This window comes from Prionailurus bengalensis, chromosome B2 (genome assembly GCF_016509475.1).
Source record: "Prionailurus bengalensis isolate Pbe53 chromosome B2, Fcat_Pben_1.1_paternal_pri, whole genome shotgun sequence".
Lineage (NCBI taxonomy): Eukaryota > Metazoa > Chordata > Mammalia > Carnivora > Felidae > Prionailurus > Prionailurus bengalensis.
In genome coordinates this window covers 109208169-109228119 of record NC_057349.1, presented here as the reverse complement: position 1 = coordinate 109228119, position 19951 = coordinate 109208169, and the positions used below count along the sequence as shown (strand labels likewise).

Here is a 19951-nt window from a genome sequence, read left to right as displayed (position 1 = left end):
GAGTAGAAAATCCAATCTAATTCTTTCCCATGGGCTTTTAGTTCCCTGTCTACTCTTTTTTTTTTTTTTTTTTTTTTTTTTGCCTTCAAGACTGAATGCACAGTTTATATCTTAAAAATTTGATTAAAACAGGTCCTTTTTTTAAAAAATCAATTCTTTTAATGAAATGTTGAAAAAATACAAATTGTGAATGGTTAACTTTGTTTAGATATCAACAATTTTATTAGCCAACCTGGTCTTAGCTAAGATCTAAGTAGGAACACTGTTTATTTTCTGTTATTTCCGTATTGTTTTCTGCCAGGAGTGATCCTTGTGTACTTTACCAGGAATACATGTATAGTACTCTTTGTGACATGCAAATTATCCAGTGTTTTCTACAACACTATTTATAAACTTGTATGTTAATGATCAGTATTCTTTGTGTGTTTAATATATATATAATTACTTTAGGGGAAAAAAATCACATTTCCTCTAAAAATGATTGCCATTGAGAAGATATTATTTTTTTAAGTTTTTTTTTTTTTTAATTAAGAGTATAGTTTGGCTGACAGTCAATACAGATTTATATGCGAGGAAATTTATTATTGAGGGACTGACCTAAGGAATAAAATAACAGCATTTAAATTTGGAAGGAATGTTAATCTTCATCATGGTCAAAGTCCTTTGTTTTAACCTAGAGAGGGAAGTGACTTGTTCAAAGCAAAACGCTACTTAATTTTACAGCTGGGACCAGAACCTCTATCTGAAATGAGAACCCCCAAAATATTAACTCATTGACAGGGTGTCTGAGTTTGTTTTGCTGCTCATTATGTTTACTTAAAAGAATGTCTAGTATTCTAACAAGAAGAATCAGTAACCTACATGTAACATATAAATAAAATATTAGCATTTTATGTTTTCCTTCTTTTCATTGTTCCTTATTCATTTTGTTAGATCAGCAGGCATAAAAAGTTTGGCTACGGAGTTTTGGTTACACAAGTGTCATCAACAGCAGCAGGTGCAGTGGCACTACAAAGTTCAGGTAGGTTTTTTCTTTTAATCAGAATGTTAATAATTTTAAATAAAATGAGCAAGCCAATAGAAAATTTAACTGGCATGATCAGCTCTCAGGATATTTACTCTATAAAGTTCTTTTTCGCAGGTTTGGCCTTAAGTAAGGGAAAGTTACATGGTTTCCTTTATCTTTTCTCTTCCATGAAATTGCAATGGGATTTTTTTTTTCCCTTGAAGTATATATACACAGCCTTGTTCTCTTTTCCTCAGAACAATGGAACATAATGAATTAAACTGAGAAGTACTTGATGCTTAAGCAATTGTCTTCATCTTATAAATCCTCTTTCAGTAAAGTTGAATCTTACAAGATTTTTTTCCCTCTTAAATCTTACATGATTTCTTAATGCTCAGTTTTAGTGGCCTGTATATGCATCAAAATATACACAACCACAATAATTATCATACACACATACTATTTCCTTATTCTTCTTTCTCTTTTGCCCTTGAAAGCTAAGTTTTCACCACTTTTACCACTGTATTTGCAGTCAGCATGTATTATCTACAATGGATTGAATTTTTAAGAGTTTAAACATTGGGAATTTAATATACCTTAAGGCTATCTGAACCCTAGACCAGAGAGATAAGACATAACTTCTAATAGAGATGTTATGGTTATATTTTTCAAAGTTTAGTGTTGATGAACTAGAACATCACTGACCATAATTGGTCCTTTCCTTAAGTGAAAATATTTTACTATAATATATCTTAAAAACTTTTCGGCTAAGCTAATTTGGAGTACTTGTATTATGAAACGTGCTTCTTGGAAGAAGTTGTCCTAAACTGAACGACTTATTTTTTCTTCTACTTAGTGTAAAATCTAACATATTGCTATACTCAGGGGCATATTAATGGAAGCATTTGGAGGTACAATCTCAGATTTCCCTGTTGGTCAAGTCATTAAGCTTCTGAGCCCAATACTGTCAAGCTTCCCGTGAGAGGATTAATTGCAATAATTTTACAGGACAAAGGAAGGAAGATTAACATTGCTTGAATTCCTATGATCTCTTAGGGTACTATGTTAGGAACTTCATATGTATTGTCCCATTTATACTTCATGGCAACCCTCGAGTATAGCACTGTTTCAGTTTTCCAACAGGGGACCTGATGCTCTAAGAAGTTGAACAAATCTAAGGACACGACTACTAAGCCTGCATATTTGTGATTTGATCCCTGATATTCTTGATTTCAGAGCTTTTTTTTTTTTTTTCCTGTTATACCAGAGGAACCTTTCTGTTCTAATGTTATTATGAATTTACTGATTTTATGATTAGGTGTTCTGTTTTACACTTTTTTAAAATGTAATTTGATTCTTCATAAAATAATAATCAGCCTTAATAATCACTTTCATTTAGATATATAGTACCTGATTCAGAATTTAGACTGTATTGAGCCAAAATTGTGTGAAATGAAGAATTGTGTTAAGCATAGGAATTATAAAAACAGTTATATTAGAATAAGGAACACACTTAAACTCTTTTAAGTGCCTATCCTGCCTCCTGATACACAACATACACATATACATACAAACACATACCACCTTTCAGCTGCCTTTCTCACTCGAAGAGTAAAGGGTAAACCTTATTTTTCAGAAAAGCATGGTGAGACGTTATTGGCCAAGTGATAAATCCAGAGACTCAAAATTCAGTTCTTTAGGGAAATGGTCTCTCAGAATTTAGTCATTATATAGTTTTAGGATAATGAGGTATCATATAGGTATAATTAACAACAGGAGATATAATTTCTACTAAGTTTAAAGGTTATTTCTTACAGAAGATGTAAGTATGTGTCTTTTGTCAGAGAGAACCAATCTTGTCAGAGGGATAATTATATCTTTCTTCCATAATTCCAAGAAATTGCATACTGTAAATATGTATATAATTCTTCTCAGGGTTTATTAATGCACTTATAACTGAATTATGGACCAATCTGGAATGTGGAAGAGATGATGTTAGAGTAACCCATCCCAGATCTACTCCAGTGGATCCTATTGACCGGAGCTGTCAAAAGGTAAGAAATGATTTGAGTATCTCTCTCAGAAATTACTTCATCTAGACTTTATCTATATTCGGTTACAGTCACCAGCTTCTCCAGTTTCTCTTCTTCTTTTTTTCATTTCTAATTTTTGTTTTCAAAATAAGTGGCTAGAACTACCAGTGTTCCATGGGAGTTATATTTTTCAAGGATGTTTTCACAATATTTTTACTGTCATTTTTCTCTTAATAAAGAGTGATATATACCAGACATGCTATGAAAAAACAAACTCTCTCAAAAAACCCTGAAACAAACCAATCGACCAAAGCCAAAAAAAGATAAGTAAGCTTTTGCCCTTTGGTTTAAATCTAATAGAAAATTTTCAGGATTATTTGAAGCAGGGGTGGGTGAAGAAAAGATGCTATCCTTTAGAGAAATGTGCCAAAAAAGAAATTCTGAAGCACCTATACAATGTTCTATTACAATTCAGTGGCTTTTATATAGTTGACATGTTTGCGAATTTCACTGAAGTTATTCGATGATTCCTGTCTTTGACTTTATGGGAGCCTGGGAAAGTTTCAGTGGATGTCATAAAATATTCTTCAAAAATTAAGTTCTACTTTCTATAATGGTAGGCTAGTTTTTTCCGGTAGAAACATAAACTCAGGAAAAATGGCTTAAAAAATCAACTAGTTAAAAGTACTGGAATGGCTAAATAGAGGGGAGAAGATGGAGGTGAGTCACTATGTAGATGAAAAGATTGATACTGTTTGATTTTCTGGATTTAACAGACTTTTGCTTGAGGGCAGGTACCAGTTGGTGCTCCACAGATAGAAATCCATACTCTAACAAGTTTGAAAAAGCAGAAGAGAAGGTTTAGCAGAAGAGAAGCAGAAGAGAAGCTGGAAAATGGAAGGAGGTCTCTGGAAAGTAGAGAAGTACCTAGGGGGCACCTAAACTCTGTGTTCATACAGTCCAGATGTTAAGACTGTCTCCTGAACTTGGACTTCACTGATATCAGATAATCTTACCACAGAGGTTAGAGTTTAGACTTTGAATTTTCCATGTTAACTGCTAAATTAAAATCAGCATTGGGGAATATACCTTTCATAGTATATTGGATATCATCCATAATTACTAGACATATGAAGAATAAGAGAAATGTGATTCTTACCCAGAAAAAGGCATCTAGTAGAAGATTAGGAATGATGATTAAACTGAAATTATTTATCAAGGACTTTGAAGAAGTTGTTATAAGTAGCATGTAAAGGAAAATATGCTTGTAATAAATGAACAAATTGGAAATTATAATAGAGAAATAGAAGCTATATAAAAGAACCAGATAGAAATTCTAGATCTGGGGTGCCTGGGTGGCTCAGTCAGTTAAGCATCTGATTCTTGGTTTCAGCTTAGGTCATGATCTCATGGTTTTGTGAGTTCTAGCCCCAGTTTAGGCCCTGTACTGGCAGCTCAGAGCCTGCTTGAGATATTCTCTCTCTCTCTCTCTCTCTCTCTCTCTCTCTCTCCCTCTCTCCCTCTCTCCCTCTCTCCCTCTCTCTCCCTCCCTCTCTCTCTCTCTCTCTCTCCCTCTCTCTCTCCCCCTCCCTCCCTCTCTCTCTCCTCCTCCCCAACCCATGCTGTCTTTGTCTCTCTCAAAATAAATAAAAACTTAAATTCTAGAAGTAAATACCTTTTATTTGAAGTAATTTTTGTGAGATCTCATCTAAAAATTTAATATGGTTGGTGTATCAAATGGAGGAGAAGGAAAGTGGGATAGAAAAATATTTGAACAAAAGCTGAATTTCTAAACATCTTAAAAATGTAAACTTAAAGATCAAGAAACTTAGCGAATCTCAAGGAAGAATATGCAAAGAATGAAAATACAATGGAAACCACAGCAAGGCCCACTTATAGACATACAAACTGCTGAAAACTAAAGAGAAAGAGAAAATCTTGAAAGAAGCCATAGAAAATCATACATACAGGGAACAACAAAAAAGTTTGCGGGTGTCTCATTGCAAACTGTGGAGGCCAGAAGATAATAGAATATCTTTGATGAAAGGGGAAAGCCCAGTCAACCTAGAATTCTATATCCAGCAAAATGATTCAAGGTTAAAAGTGAAATAAACTTTTAAAGGCTAAGAAAGTATTTTACAGCAGACCTGTGTTTTATTTAACACTAAAGGAATTTCTTCAGGTTGAAGGACAAGGATACCAGTTGGGTATTTGAATTTTCACATTAAAAAGAAATTGCAAGCGGGTGAGTGAGTATAAAAGCCTGTTGTTTTTCTTTTAATTTCTTGTTAGTACATAGGACTCTTTAAAAGAAAACAATGCCATATATAGTGGGATTTATTTTATACTTAGAGGTAACATATATGACAGCTCTACCACATGGGGTAAGCAAATGGTATAATGGTATGTGAATCTATGTGACTTTAAGGTTCTTAAATTTTACATGAAGTGGAACACATTAATTTTTAATACCTAGAAAATATTTATATTTCAAATTTAAGGTTGGGATTTGATTCAACTTATTGTACTTTGAAATAGAAATGTCAGTATAAACTAATGGTTAATTTCTGTAAAAAAAAAAATTGTATACTCTTATAAACTATGAACTGAAAGATCTAGAAATAGCTCCTAGCAAACAAACATCCTTAGTGCTTAGCTTGTAGTTACAAATATTATTCCCTAAGGATTCTGCTTTGTTTTGGGGTTTAATTTTACTGTCTTTTAAATTATAGAAAACATTAATATGCCCTCAGTTTATAATGAGGTACACTAAACTTATTTTCAGTCGAGTCACTTCTTACCTTTCTATAGCTGTGTTTTGGAGTATGATAGACAATAACACCATGTGGCTATGTAAACCTACTTAAAACTAAAATGAAAAATTCAGTCCCTCAAATACATTAATCTAATCTTAGATGTTCAGTAGCCACATGTAGCTAGTGACTGTTGCCCATTTCAAATTATATAACATTTTCATCACCACAGAAAGAAAGATCTACTGGACAGCACTGACTAGAAAAACCATTAAATAATATGCAAAAAGATATAGCCAAAATAAAATTCTAAAACAAACAGAAAACAAACCCCAAAGGGCAGAGATGGAAGAATAGGGGAACAGAAAGGGATGAGGAAAAAGAAAACAAATAGGAAAATAGTAGCCCTAATCAATAAGTGCATTACATGTGAGTGACTAAATAATTAAAATGCAAAGGTTTTCAGAATAGGTAGAGACAGCAAACATTTGGGTCTTAAGAAATTTCCTACAAAGAAAAAGATACCGGTAAGTTGACAATCAATGAATAGAAAAAGAGAGGAAAAACTATACATTAGAAGACTGAAATAGCCATATTTAATGTCAGAGATAAAGAAAATGAAGTAATACCAGATTAAGAAACATTTGATTATAATGTAGATATAACATTCATAAGTTATGATCCTAAAAATAAGATACAAAACACATGAAGTATTAAAATAACTTAAGGAATGTTTGTTCTTCCTTCCATGAGCATGGAATGTTTTTCCATTTTTTTGTGTGTGTCCTCTTCAATATCTTTCATATGTGTTTGACAGTTTTTGGAATACTTACCTCTTTAGATTTATTGCTTCGTTATTGGTGCACAGAAATGCAACAGATATCTGCACGTTGATTTTATATCCTGCGACTTTGCTGAATTCATGCATTAGTTCTAGCAAGGTTTTGGTGGAGTCTTTCAGGTTTTCTACATAGAGTATCATGTCATCTGCAAATAGTGACAGTTTGTCTTCCTTGCTGATTTGTATACCCTTTATTTCTTTTTGTTTTCTGATTACCGAGGCTAAGATTTCTAGTACTATATTAAATAGTAATGTTGGGAGTGGGTATCCTTGTCTTGTTCCTATTGTAGGGGAAAGGCTCTCAGTTTTTCCCCATTGAGGATGATATTAGCTGTGGTTCTTTTGTATATGGCCTTTATGATGTTGAGGTATGTTACATTATCCCTACTTTATTGAGGTATGTTCTATCTATCCCTACTTTGCTGAGGGTTTTTTTTTAATCAAGAATGGATGCTGTATTTTGTCAAATATATTTATTATGTCAAAATTTTTCTGCATCTATTGAGAGGATCATATGGTTCTTTTATCCTTTTATTAATGTGGTGTATCATGTTGATTGATTTGTGACTATTGAACCAACCCTGCACTTGGTCATGGGGAATAGTTCTTTTAATGTACTGTTGAATTTGATTTGCTAGTATCTTGTTGAGAATTTTTGCATCCATGTTCATCAGGGATATAGTGGCCTGTAGTTCTTTTTTGTGGGGCCTTTGGTTTTGGAATCAAGGTAATGCCTGGAAGGAGTTTGGATGGAGCTAGAATGTATTACGCTAAGCGAAATAAGTCAGAGAAGGACAAGTGTCATATGATTTCACTCATTTGTGGAATTTAAGAAACAAAATAGATGAACGTATGGGAATGGGCGGGGAAAGAGAAGAAAGGGAAACAAACCACAAGAGACTCTTAATAATAGAGAACAAACTGAAGGTTGATGGAGGGGGGTGGGTGGTGGGTATTAAGGAGGGCACTTGTCATGAGCACTGGGTGTTGTATGTAAGTGATGAATCACTGAATTCTACTTCTGAAACCAAAATTGCATTGCATATTAACTAATATAAAAAATAAAATTAAAAAAATAACAAGGAAGAAATAGATCCACAGTAACAGTTGAAGATTTTAACATTCCTCTTTTAGTGATTGATGTAACAGATCTTTCAGTTTGTTGATAGGTACATGGTATGAATATCACTAATTATCAACTGATCTAATTGTTCTTTATAGAATATTATATTCAGTGACTGCAGGGCACCTATTCTTTTCAAGGGCACTTCGCATTCTTACCAAGAGACTTGCTGGGCTAGAGTGCAAGTCTACATAAGTTTAAAATGATTGGAATAATATTGAGTATGATCTGTGGCCACAGTAAACTTAAGAATCTTGAGCTAGAAGCTATAAAAACCCAAATCCAAATATTTGGAAGTGCACCTCTAAATAATACACAGCTCAAAAAAGTCAGAAGGAAAATTTGGAAATATTTTAAACTAGAAAATAATAAAATATAAAATTTGTGAATGTAGCTGAAGTGGTGCTAAGAAGGATATTGAACTGTAATAATATTTACAGTAGAAAGAAATACCTAAAATGAATAAATCAAGGTTTTACTCTAAGAAACTAGAAAAGGAGTAAAGTATACCCAAAGCACATTGGAAAAAAAGAAATAATAAACATTTGAGCAGAAATCAATGAAACAGAAAAAAGACAAACGAGAAAAGTAACAAAGCCAAAAGTTGGTTCTTGGAAATGATTATTAAAAATAAACCCCTGGCTAGACTGATCAAAAAAATGAGAGACCGAAAATTGATCAAGAATGAAAGAAGAGTTTCACTAAAGACCCCACAGTTATTAAGGAATAGATAAAAGAACATTGTGATCAGCTTTATGCTATGAATTAAACAATTAAGATAAAATTGGCAAACTTCGTAAATATGCTTACCAAGAGTGACCCAGTATAAAATAAAAAAATCTGAATAGCTATGTATCTGTTAAAGAAATTGAATTCATTATCAAAAAACTTTCCATAGAGAGAACCACATGGTTTTACTGGTGAATTCTATGGAACTCTTACAGGAGAAAGAACACCAATCTTACACAAACTTTTTCAGAAAACAGAGGTGGAAGAATCAGTTTCTAACTTATGTGATGAGGCCAGCATAACATTGATATGAATGAGACAAACTGTTAATATATATATGTATATATAATTTTTATGTATAAATAAATATGTATAAAAATAACAAATATTTAATATTAAATTAATAATTATAATTAATATATTACAATAAATTGATAAAATATTATCGAATTGTGTACTAATATATAAAAGTATCATTTTTATGATCTAGTGGAGTTTATCCCAAGCAACAGAAAGTTGGTTTCTCATTCTAAAATTGGACTTTAATTCACTATATTAACAGAATAAGGAATTTTCCTACAATGATTTCACTAGACGTGGATACATCATTTGACAAAATTTAATGCCCATTTATGAAAAAACTCAGCAGATTTAATTACATCTTATAAATTGTGTCTTTCAAAAACATGAATCTTACATGTAATGGTGAAATATTGGACCTAAAATCAGTTCACTCTTATTTAACATTGCAGGTCTTAGGACAATAAGGCCAGGAAAAAAAAAAAAAATAGAAGGCATACAGACTAGAAGGAAAGATGTAAAACTATTTGAAAATGATTTGATTCTCTCATTTCAAAAAACTTGCTGTTATTGATTTCTCTGTTAGACACCTAAAAAATACATTTTTGGTTTAATGAGTATAATTGATATCTGTCATTCTTAGAACCCCAAATCTTAATTGCTTTTCCTCCAGTATTGTCTGCCCTCAGAACCATTTTCCTTCATAGCTTTCTATCTGTAAGGTAAAATGCAATTCCCATTACTTTTCTGGAAAAACTTTGTTCTTTTTCCTAGAGGATGAAGGTAGAGCTCATCAACATAGCACATCTCCTCCTGCCTACCTGCCTGCTACTTTGCAGTCCTAGCTCTCATCTCCCTTCTCTGTGCTGTATAGTGTCCTCTTCCCAATGTCCTTCCATCCCTCTCAGTAGTATAGCACCATCAGATCATTTAGAGAGCCATTTTAAATGATCTAATAGTATATTTGTCCTGTATTACACTGTGAGCCCTTGAGGGCAGGGGCCATTTCTTTATTCATTCATATTTTTATTGGTAGTATGTGGCATAATTGCTCATAAGCAGCTAGTGTTAAAATATTTTGAATTAATAAGTAAATAGATGATCATTATCAACCTGAAAGAGTTTTAATTCATTAAAAAAGTATTTGATCTTGGGTAATTTTTTTTTAAGTTTATTTATTTTGAGAGAGACAGAGCACAAGCAGGGGAGGGGCAGAGAGCATCCCAAGCACGTTCTGCTGTGCCAGCTGTGGAGCCTGATGTTGGGCTCAAACCTACAGACCATGAGATCATTACCTGAGCCAAACCAAGAGTCGGATGTTTAACTGACTGAGCCACCCAGGCACTCATTATCTTGGATTTTAAAATGCTTTAGTCTCAGAATGCCTGGGTGGCTCAGTTGGATGGATGTACAACTCTTTGATTTTAGCTCAGGTCAAGATCTCATGGTCTCTGTGTGGACAATACAGTCTGCTTGGGACTCTCTCTCTCCCTGTCTCTCTTCCCCTCTGTTGCTCACTCTCTCAAAATAAACAAACATTAAAATGCTATAGTTTCAAAATATATCAAATATTTGACCTTCCCTTTGTTTCCGTACTGTTATTTTACAAAACCTCATTTTCTTCAAGACTTTGAAATAAAATGTTTTGTGCTAACAAATTTTAGGATAATTAATGTCTGATATTAGCAATATTGTAATGATGTTTCTGTGGGTACTCATGATTATGTTATAAATATTTTCTTGAGTTCTACAAGTACTTATTAAACCATCACAATTTTAAAGATGCTTATGTCTTTTAAAAATGCTCATTGTATGAAAAATGCATTTTTCTCCAGAGACAAGCTGCTGAAATCTTCTCAAGTTTCTTTTAAATTGTTTAGCTTGTTTTGTTCAAATATAATTACTGAATTGTTTTTACCTGAAGTTCTATATAAAACCTTATCAGAAGTTTTCATGATTCTGTGTGGTCCACATTATTTTATTTCTTAGATGTAGGTAGGGAAGTTTTCATGTTTACCCATGGAATTCTTCATGTGCAAAGAATACAAAAACTCTCAATATAGTATTGATATGTAATCTGTAAAGACCATGTGCCTTTTTGGACAATGTCAAATGTCCATAATAAATGTCGAAATTGGCACTTAAGAGTTTCTTGAAAAAAAAAAGTTTCTTATATCTGTCATTGTTATAATAGATGGGAAGGACTCATTTAGGGCACCTAGGTGGCTCAGTCAGTTAAGCGTCCAACTTGGCTCAGGTCGTGATCTCATGATTCGTGAGTTTAAGCCCCACATTGGGCTCTTTGCTCTCAGCACAGAGCCCACTCCAGATCCTCTGTCTCCCTCTCTCTCTCTCTCTCTCTCTCTCTCTCTCTCTCTCTGCCCCTCCCCGCTCACACACAAACACACACACACTCACTCACTCTCTCTCTCTCTCTCTCTTTCAAGAATAAATAAACGTTGAAAAAAATAATAAGACTCATTTATAACTAAATATTGGATTAATATTCAGGACACATAAATTATTTACATGCTTAAATCATAAAGCATTTTCTGTTTATTTTTTAGCTTATGTTTTTTATAAATTAAATGAATAATAAAAATATATGAAGTCTGTCTATCTTAATCACCTTTGTAGTCAACACCTTGGTGATTAGTAAATTTTTCCTAGGTGGTTTCATAGGTGGCCATGAACTCTCTAGTTTTCCTGCCATTTATTTTACTTATAATTGATAGATATATTCCTTAAACATCCTTTCCTTGATGCTAGTTTTTTCCCTCTATAGTGATCACTTCTTGCATAGTGTTCCTTAGATAAGCATTCAGTAAATGATAACCAGTTTATTAAATTTAGTTATTCTACTTTATGATCACTATATTGCTATCCAAATGATACCAGCTTTAAATAATGAATGTGTGGATTATGTTCTTCTTAGAAATGATTAGAAATTCCATCTTCATTTTATGGAATATTCATGGTAAAAAATGGAAGCTTTTTTTTAAAAAAAATTTTTTTTTTTCGAAGTTTATTTATTTTTGGGACAGAGAGAGACAGAGCATGAACGGGGGAGGGGCAGAGAGAGAGGGAGACACAGAATCGGAAACAGGCTCCAGGCTCTGAGCCATCAGCCCAGAGCCTGACACGGGGCTCGAACTCATGGACCGCGAGATCGTGACCTGGCTGAAGTCGGATGCCCAACCGACTGCGCCACCCAGGCGCCCCTAAAATGGAAGCTTTTAAAGAGCTCATTTTTCATTCTACAACACTATTTGTTAAAACTCACTGTGTTAAATGTAGTCACTATAACCACTGTTATTTGTAAGGAATATTGCATTTAGTATAAGGGTGGAGGAGGGGATAAAGGAGACTCTACCTTCCAAGTCCTCAAACAAGAACTATGTAGCAATGGTGACCTTGTTAAATAGTGTCTGAGGATTATACTAGGTTTTTAATGAGTAACCTAACCATGAAAGTAAGAAAATGGCGATTAGTTCTGCTACCAACTCTCTGGTTGCATGTCTTTGGCCAAGTCACTTAACTTCTCTGGTCCTTAAGTTTTTCATCTATTAAATGAGAGATTAACTGTTCTTTAAAAATTTCTCATGTTCTGATTATAGTGAAAATTCTTAATTTGATTCTCAAATTTTCTGAATCTAGAAAAAAGTTTTTAAAATGACAAGGAGAAAACTTAATAGTTACAAAAAGTAAATTAATACAATACAAATGAAACAAGAATTGGCAGAATACAAGGCTTCTAGATGTGAATAGAGCCTGGAGCCTGCTTCAGATTCTGTGTCTCCTTCTCTCTCTCTGCCCCTCCCCCACTCGTGCTCATTCTCTCTCTCTCTCTCTCTCTCTCTCTCTCTCTCTCTCTCTCTCTCTCAATAAACATTAAAAAAAAATCTTTTCAAGAGATACAAGACATTTTGTAACCTTTTCCAACTCTTGTATATTCTGTTACTATTGCTATGTGTTATCAGCACATAGATTATTGCTGATGTTAACTATTTGGTACTTAACATGCATATAATTCACATTTATGTGGATTAATTAGGCTTATTAAAAAAATTAACCCTCACAGTTATAGTCCTATAAAACTATGTTTATGACTCTTTTATGGATGTGGTTGAAAAAATGAAGTGTTTAAATGACTGTGTTTTCTCTCTTCTCTGCCTAGTGTTTTCTAGGACTGGTGAACTTGTTACCTTATCCTGCTGTTTATGAGCTGGTAGGCAATCGAGAGCTTCCTAATAAAGCAGAATATTCTCTTCGTGAAGTCCCAACATGTGTTACTGTAAGTCATTTTCTTTTAGTCTTTACCTTTTATAAATGAGATTTGTAGTACAATGCAGTTTGATAGAAAAAAAGGAATGTTACTGGGGCACCTGGGTGGCTCAGTCTGTTGTGTCCGACTTCAGCTCAGGTCATGATCTCACTGTTCGTGGGTTCGAGCCCTGTTGGGCTGTGTGTTGACAGCTCAGAGCCTGGAGGCTGCTTCAGATTCTGTGTCTCCCTGTCTCTCTGCCCCTCCCCCACTCATGCTCTGTCTCTCCCTCTCTCTCAAAGATAAATAAACATAAAAAAGTTAAAAAAGAAGGAACATTATTTAATGGCATTTAAAGGCTGATTTGATTTACCCATGGAATGTTAGCTCTGAATTATCTCTGCATGGAATTTTTGATCCAGGTCGCCCAAAAGTTACAGTACCTACTGGAATACAAAGTTAATGCTCCCCAACCAGGAAAGAAACTTGGCATAAATAGAAATATGTATGGTTTATATTATTAGTCACACTAGTATTGCTTCCTCATTGGTTAGAGTAATTAGGATTAAATTATATCCAAGGGGTCCAATACATTTTTTGCTTATATTTTAATGAACTACATAATACTACCCCATGAGGGCAGTATATACATATTTATTTGAGACTTTTTTCATATTCATACTCCCAAATGGGTAACTTTTCTTAATCATTTAGAGATATTTAATTCCTCATCTTTGGGTAAGTTTATAAATTAAATACACAAAATAATGTATATTTGTGTATTCATGAAGACTTAATTAACACTCAAATTCTATTAATCTTATTTTGTGGACACTTTGTCATGTGTGTTATTGTTTTTTCTATAGTTTTGCCCATTTGAATACTTTTAACCCTAAACATTTTCTTTTTTCTTTAATTTTTTTTAATGTTTATTTTTGAGAGAGAGAGTGAGACAGAGCATGAGTGGGGAGGGGCAGAGAGAGAGGGAGACAAAGAATCTGAAGCAGGCTCCAGGCTCTGAGCTGTCTTCACAGAGCCCAACATGGGGCTCGAACTCATGAACCGCAAGATCGTGACCTGAGCTGAAGTTGGATACTCACCTGACTGACTGAGCTACCCAGGCGCCCCTAAACATTTTCATTTTTTAAAACTTTCTGTACTCTTGGATTTTTTTGATAATTTTATGAACAAAATATAAAGATAGGTACTTCTGTTGTTGAGTTTTTAATTTATATTTTCCTTGAAGTGTTTCAATTTTATCTTGTGCTTACTTATATCTCGGCACTTCTTAAGTAGTTTTACAATGAACAATATAGGTGTTTTGTCCTCCTTACTATACTGTGAGTGCCTGGGAGCAAGTAGGATATCGTAGTCCTTCTTATCATCTATCTAGCACATAGATGTCCAGTGAATATTTTTTTTAAATATTCATAAAATTATTGCCTTTGTTGAAATCAATTAGGGGAAACAAATGCATATTAGTTGCATATTTAATCTAGAACAAATGGCTTGTATGTTCTCAAGTTTCATTGATATCTATAGTGTGTATTCAAAGATTATCTTTACACTTAGGGAAGGTTTTGTCTTTTAGTCTCAAAACACTTAACTGCAAATAGTTTTGTTATTCTACTTCTCCAAATGGATATTACATTTTAACCATGTAGAAGAATAGCTACTTCTCATCATTTAAACGTGTTTAAACTCTCCTATTAAAAACAAAGAACATCTCCCTTGACCTGTGTCTTCTTATAGCTACTATCCTATGGTTTTCTTCTCCTTCCTTCCTCCCCCCCCCCCCCCAAAAAAAAACGAACCTCCTAAAAAAATTAACTATACTTGAAGTCTCTACTTCTTTCTCTTCTGTCAACTCTGGAAAGCACTATAATCTGGCATCTTGTTCAACTACTTAACTGAAACTGTTCTGCCAAAAGTCAGAATAAATACAGAAGTTCTTAATCCACTGAAACCTCTTCCTTCCTTTAACTTAATTTACCACCTGGCAGCTTTCAGCACAGTTGATCCACTGTTCTGTGTTGCTCTCTCCTATGACTGTGGCACTTCTTCTGTTTCTCTTCCAGCTTCTATGGTCTTATCTATAGAGTCTCCTTTGTGGAGACTTCCTTTGTATTCTCTTTCTCTGCCTTCTGTCCTCCAGATTGATCTTCTCCAATACTGTGGCTTTTAGTTGTTTACTGACAGCTCTCTGACCTATATCGCTCACCTCGCTGTCAGATCTATACTCAGATTTCTGCCAGATAATGAACATCTGAAAACTCATGGGCATCTTAGTCTTACCACTTCTATAACTGAATATAATTTTTTTCTATCCTAAATCAATTTCATTTCCAATTTTCCTATCTCAGCATATGGCACCATCTTCACAGTGATTGAACTAGAAACTTGGAAGTCATTGTTGACTTCATTCTATATATGTAATTAATCACCATTTATATAGATTGTTTCCTTCCTAATGACTAGATCTTGTTTACTTTTTTCTATTAATGTTAAGACCACCTTAGCTCAGACCCTCATTTCCTTTTTTTTTTTTTATTTTTTTTTTTATTCTCAAGTTAGCTAACATACAGTGTAGTCTTGGCTTCAGGAGTAGATTCCTGTGATTCATCACTTACATACAATGTCCAGTGCTCATCCCAACAAGTGTCCTCCTCAATGCCTATTACCCATTTTTCCTACCCTACCCCTAGCTCTCCACCCCCATCAAACCTCAGTTTGTTCTTTGGATTTAAGAGTCTTTTAGGGTTTGCCTCCCTCTGTTATCTTATTTTTCCTTCCCTTCCCCTATGGTCATCTGTTAAGTTTCTCAAATTCCACATATGAGTGAAATCATATGATATCTGTCTATCTCTGACTGCCTTATTTCACTTAGCATAATACCCTCCAGTTCCATTCACATCATTGCAAGTGGCAAGATTTCATTCTTTTTCGTTGCCGAGCAGTTTTCCATTGTATATACAAACCACATCTTTATCCATTCATCAGTTGATGGACGTTTGGGCTCTTACCATAATTTGGCTATTGTTGATAGTCTGGCTATAAACATTGGCGTGCATGTGCCCCTTCAAATCAGCACTCTGTATCCTTTGGATAAATTCCTACTAGTGCAATTGCTTGGTTGTAGGGTAGTTCTAGTTTTAATTTTTTAAGGAACCTCCATAGTATTTTCCAGAATGGCTGTACCAGTTTGCTTTCCCACCAACAGTGCAAAAGTTTTCCCCTTTCTTCACATCCTCACCAACATTTGTTGTTTCCTGAGTTGTTGATTTTAGCTACTCTGACTGGTGTGAGGTGGTATCTCATTGTGGTTTTGATCTGTATTTCCCTGATGATGAGTGATGTTGAGCATTTTTTCATGTGTCTGTTAGCCATCTGGATGTCTTCTTTGGAGAAATGTCTATTCATGTCTTTTGCCCATGTCTTCACTGGATTATTTGTTATTCAGCTGTAAAGTTTGGTTAAGTTCTTTATAGATTTTTGATACTAACCCTTTATCTGATATGTCATTGGCAAATATCTTTTCCCATTTTGTTGGTTGCCTTTTAGTTTTGTTGATTATTTTCTTTGCAGTGCAGAAGATTTTCATCTTGATGAGGTCTCAAGAGTTCATTTTTGCTTTTATTTCCCTTGCTGCGGCCAAGGTCAAAGAGGTTGCTGCCTATTTTCTCCTGTAGGATTTTGATAGTTTTCTGTCTCACATTTAGGTCTTTCATCCATTTTGTATATATTTTTGTGTATGTTGTAAGAAAGTTCAAACCCTCATTTCTTGTCTAGATTACTTCAGTGTGATCCTGTTTTTTTCCCTCTTGTCTCAACCTGTAAATTATCCTCATGCTAATTTATTTTCAAAGTGATCCTTTAGAAATGAAAACTGGATGCAGTAATTCTATTTAAAATCTTTGCTGATTTCCCTTTACCTCCATGTGTAGTTATATTCCTTTGCATGACATACAGTTTCTCCTTGTTTCTCAAAGCCTTCTTTTTTCTCTTGTCACCTTCCACTCTCTGACCTCCAGGATCTTTAGACAGTTTCTTCCTTTCTCTGGAATCTGGAAGCTATATAACCTTGCCTTTTGACTAGATAGTATCTCCTCATTTTTCCTGCTTTACTCTTTCTGTGAAATCTTCTCATATGTCACATTATTTTATAATTATTTTTGCATTTGTTTCCCCTTATAGTTCCATGAGAAGAGGAACTATATTTTGTCTTTTGCCCTGAAAGTCCAGCAAGTTGGTTGTTTTGTTTTTCTTTTGCTACTGTGAGCATGGTAGGTTCTCAGTAACTTCACTGTTTAATTAATGATTTATTGACTCTTAATGAGTTTGGCTCTTCTTAGGTTTTATTTAAAATAATTTAAATTCAGTATCTGTCTCATTGGGAGTTCCATGGCATGAACCTTAGGAAGTTAAACTGAGGAGGGGTGTGTGTGTGTGTGTGTGTGTGTGTGTGTGTGTGTGTGTATTTGCACATGGGCTTTCTTTTGTGGACACTTTCAAACTTAAAAAAAAATGGTATAATGAACTCCCATATACTCAACACTAAACTGCGGCTTTTGTCACCATTCTGTCAGTGTCTCTATTTGTCTCCAGTTTCCTTTACTCCTGCATTTTGCTTGTTTGTTTGTTTTTTTTTCCTGGACAATTATAAAGCATATTTTGGGCATAATGTCATTGTATCTGTAAATAAGTAAGTATGCATCTCTAATAAGGACCTCTGAGTTTTTTGTTTTGTTTTTGCTTTTTTTTTAATTACTGCCTTGTAAACCCTTGTGGCTTTAGTCATATCCAAGATGTTAGCTATAATTCCTTAATATTATCTAATAAGTTTTCTATATAAGTTTCCTTTTTATCGAAGATGTCTTTTTTTTTCTTTTTATGGTTGGCCAAGTCATGATCCAAACAAAATATATAAATTGTATTTAGTTATTATGTCTTTTAAGTCTTTATTCTAAAACTGTTCTGTGTCCATGCCCTTGATTTATTGGAAAAACTGGTTATTTGTCCTGGGTTGCATTGATTCATTATTTCACCAGGAGATATGAAATGGTGATTCTAGTTCTGCCATTCTTTGTGTATTTAACTGGAATTGTTTAATAAAGGAAAACCTAAAAAAGTTTCTTATAAGAATATCAGATTAAATGCTTGACTATTTAGATATTCTCAGAGTAGTGAATTGGTGCTCTAGTAATCTCCAAAAGGGATGTTTTATTATTATTTCCATATAATAATTACCATAATATATACCATATATATATATGTATGTTTCAGTCCAGTGAAGTCATTATTGCTTTTTTTTTTTTTTCAGTTTATTTATTTACTTGGAGAAAGAGAGAGAGAGAGAGAAAGTAAGCAGGAGAGGTAGAAAGAGCAGGAGAGAGAGAATCCCAAGTAGGAGATTCCCGAAACAGGGCTGGAACCCACAAACTATGAAATCATGATCTGAGCTGAAATCAAGAGTCAGACGCTAAACTGACTGAGCTACTCAGGTGCCCCAGTCATCTTGCTTTTGATATTCAAGATGTTCCTTTGACTGCTGAGTCCTTTTGACTTGTACTTATTCCTGTTTGATATATTTCTTTCTCCTATAAGATGCTCCAGGCTCATTGTATACATTTTCTAGCTCAGACCTGGAATCCACCATCTTCAAAGAGTTTTTTTTTTTTTTTTTTTTATTAGGAATTGCTAGTTAGAAGCTGTAGCTTGGAAACTAGAAATATTCATTGTTTAGGGTTGTCATTATTTCTAGTCCTTTTGGGGGATAGCTGAGGAGAATAAGTATTTTGTTTTTTAAGTTTATTTATTTTGAGAGAAAGAGAGCACACAAGCAGGGGAGGGGTAGAGAGAGAAGGAGAGAGAGAATCTCAAGCAGGCTCCATGCTGTCAGCACAGAGCCTGATACTGGGCTCGATCTCACGAACCATGATATCATGACTTGAGCTGAAATCAAGAGTTGGATGCTTAACTGACTGAGCTACCCAGGTACCCCAGTATTTATTATTTTTTTTAGAAGAGAAATTCATCATGAACCTATATTAATATTTTTTCATATATTTTTCTTTTACCAAAAAGCTTGGTTACTAATAACATGAATAAAACTACTTACTTGCTTTTATTGTACAATGTACATATAATAGTTATAAGATTAGTGCATACATATTGACATTTCATTTCAGTTAATTTTGTCCTTAGAATATATGCCACCAAGGTTTTACAATCAAAATAAATCAAAATAAATGCCTGGTTATGCCACTAACTTGATAGATTTGTTTTAGAATGTTTTAAATTGAGAGGTGGTTTTATCTTTTGCCTTAATTTTGTCTTTTCAATTATTACATGATTAATGTTCTTTTAAAGTTTGTGATTCCAATATATAACAAGGTATATTTATAGAAAGTGCTTATGTATGAATCCCCTTTGTTCTTTCTCCCCATGTGTTTGATCTTCACTATATAGCCACTAGTTCTGTGTAACTATTTAAATTTATATTAATTACAACTCAATAAAGCTAGAAACTTTTTTCCTTTCGTTTCTATCAACACTTCAGGTTTTCAAGTGCCCACTAGCCGTAGATGGCCAATGCCTACCACATTGGGTAGCACAGAGAGAGAACATTTCCATCATTGCAGAAAGTAGTATTTTATAGCACTGCCTTATAGCTAACACGTTTTGTTAGTTTTTGGTTTATCCTTCAACTGTTACATTAAAAAAAGAATATATTTTATTCCCGTTCAGACTTAAGCAAAAGATAGTATGCTATAAACAATGTTTCTTTTAATTCTTTGTCTTTTAGATTACTATATAGAAGTATATAGAGCTCTTCCCTTACCCTTTTTAACAAATGCATAGTACAGTGGTGTATGGATGTGCTGGGGTTTATACATCCAGTC

General features: G+C 33.9%; 1 protein-coding gene across 2 annotated transcripts in view; it reads left to right on the top strand.

The window, feature by feature from the left end:
• Positions 1-19951, top strand: part of TBC1D32 (TBC1 domain family member 32) — a 213040-nt gene that overhangs the window by 84787 nt on the left and 108302 nt on the right. For both annotated transcript variants that reach the window (XM_043592221.1, XM_043592222.1), the window contains exons 20-22: positions 934-1021; positions 2942-3060; positions 12963-13079. In XM_043592221.1, coding sequence (XP_043448156.1) covers positions 934-1021; positions 2942-3060; positions 12963-13079 — 324 coding nt within the window. The remainder of the gene's footprint in view (positions 1-933; positions 1022-2941; positions 3061-12962; positions 13080-19951) is intronic.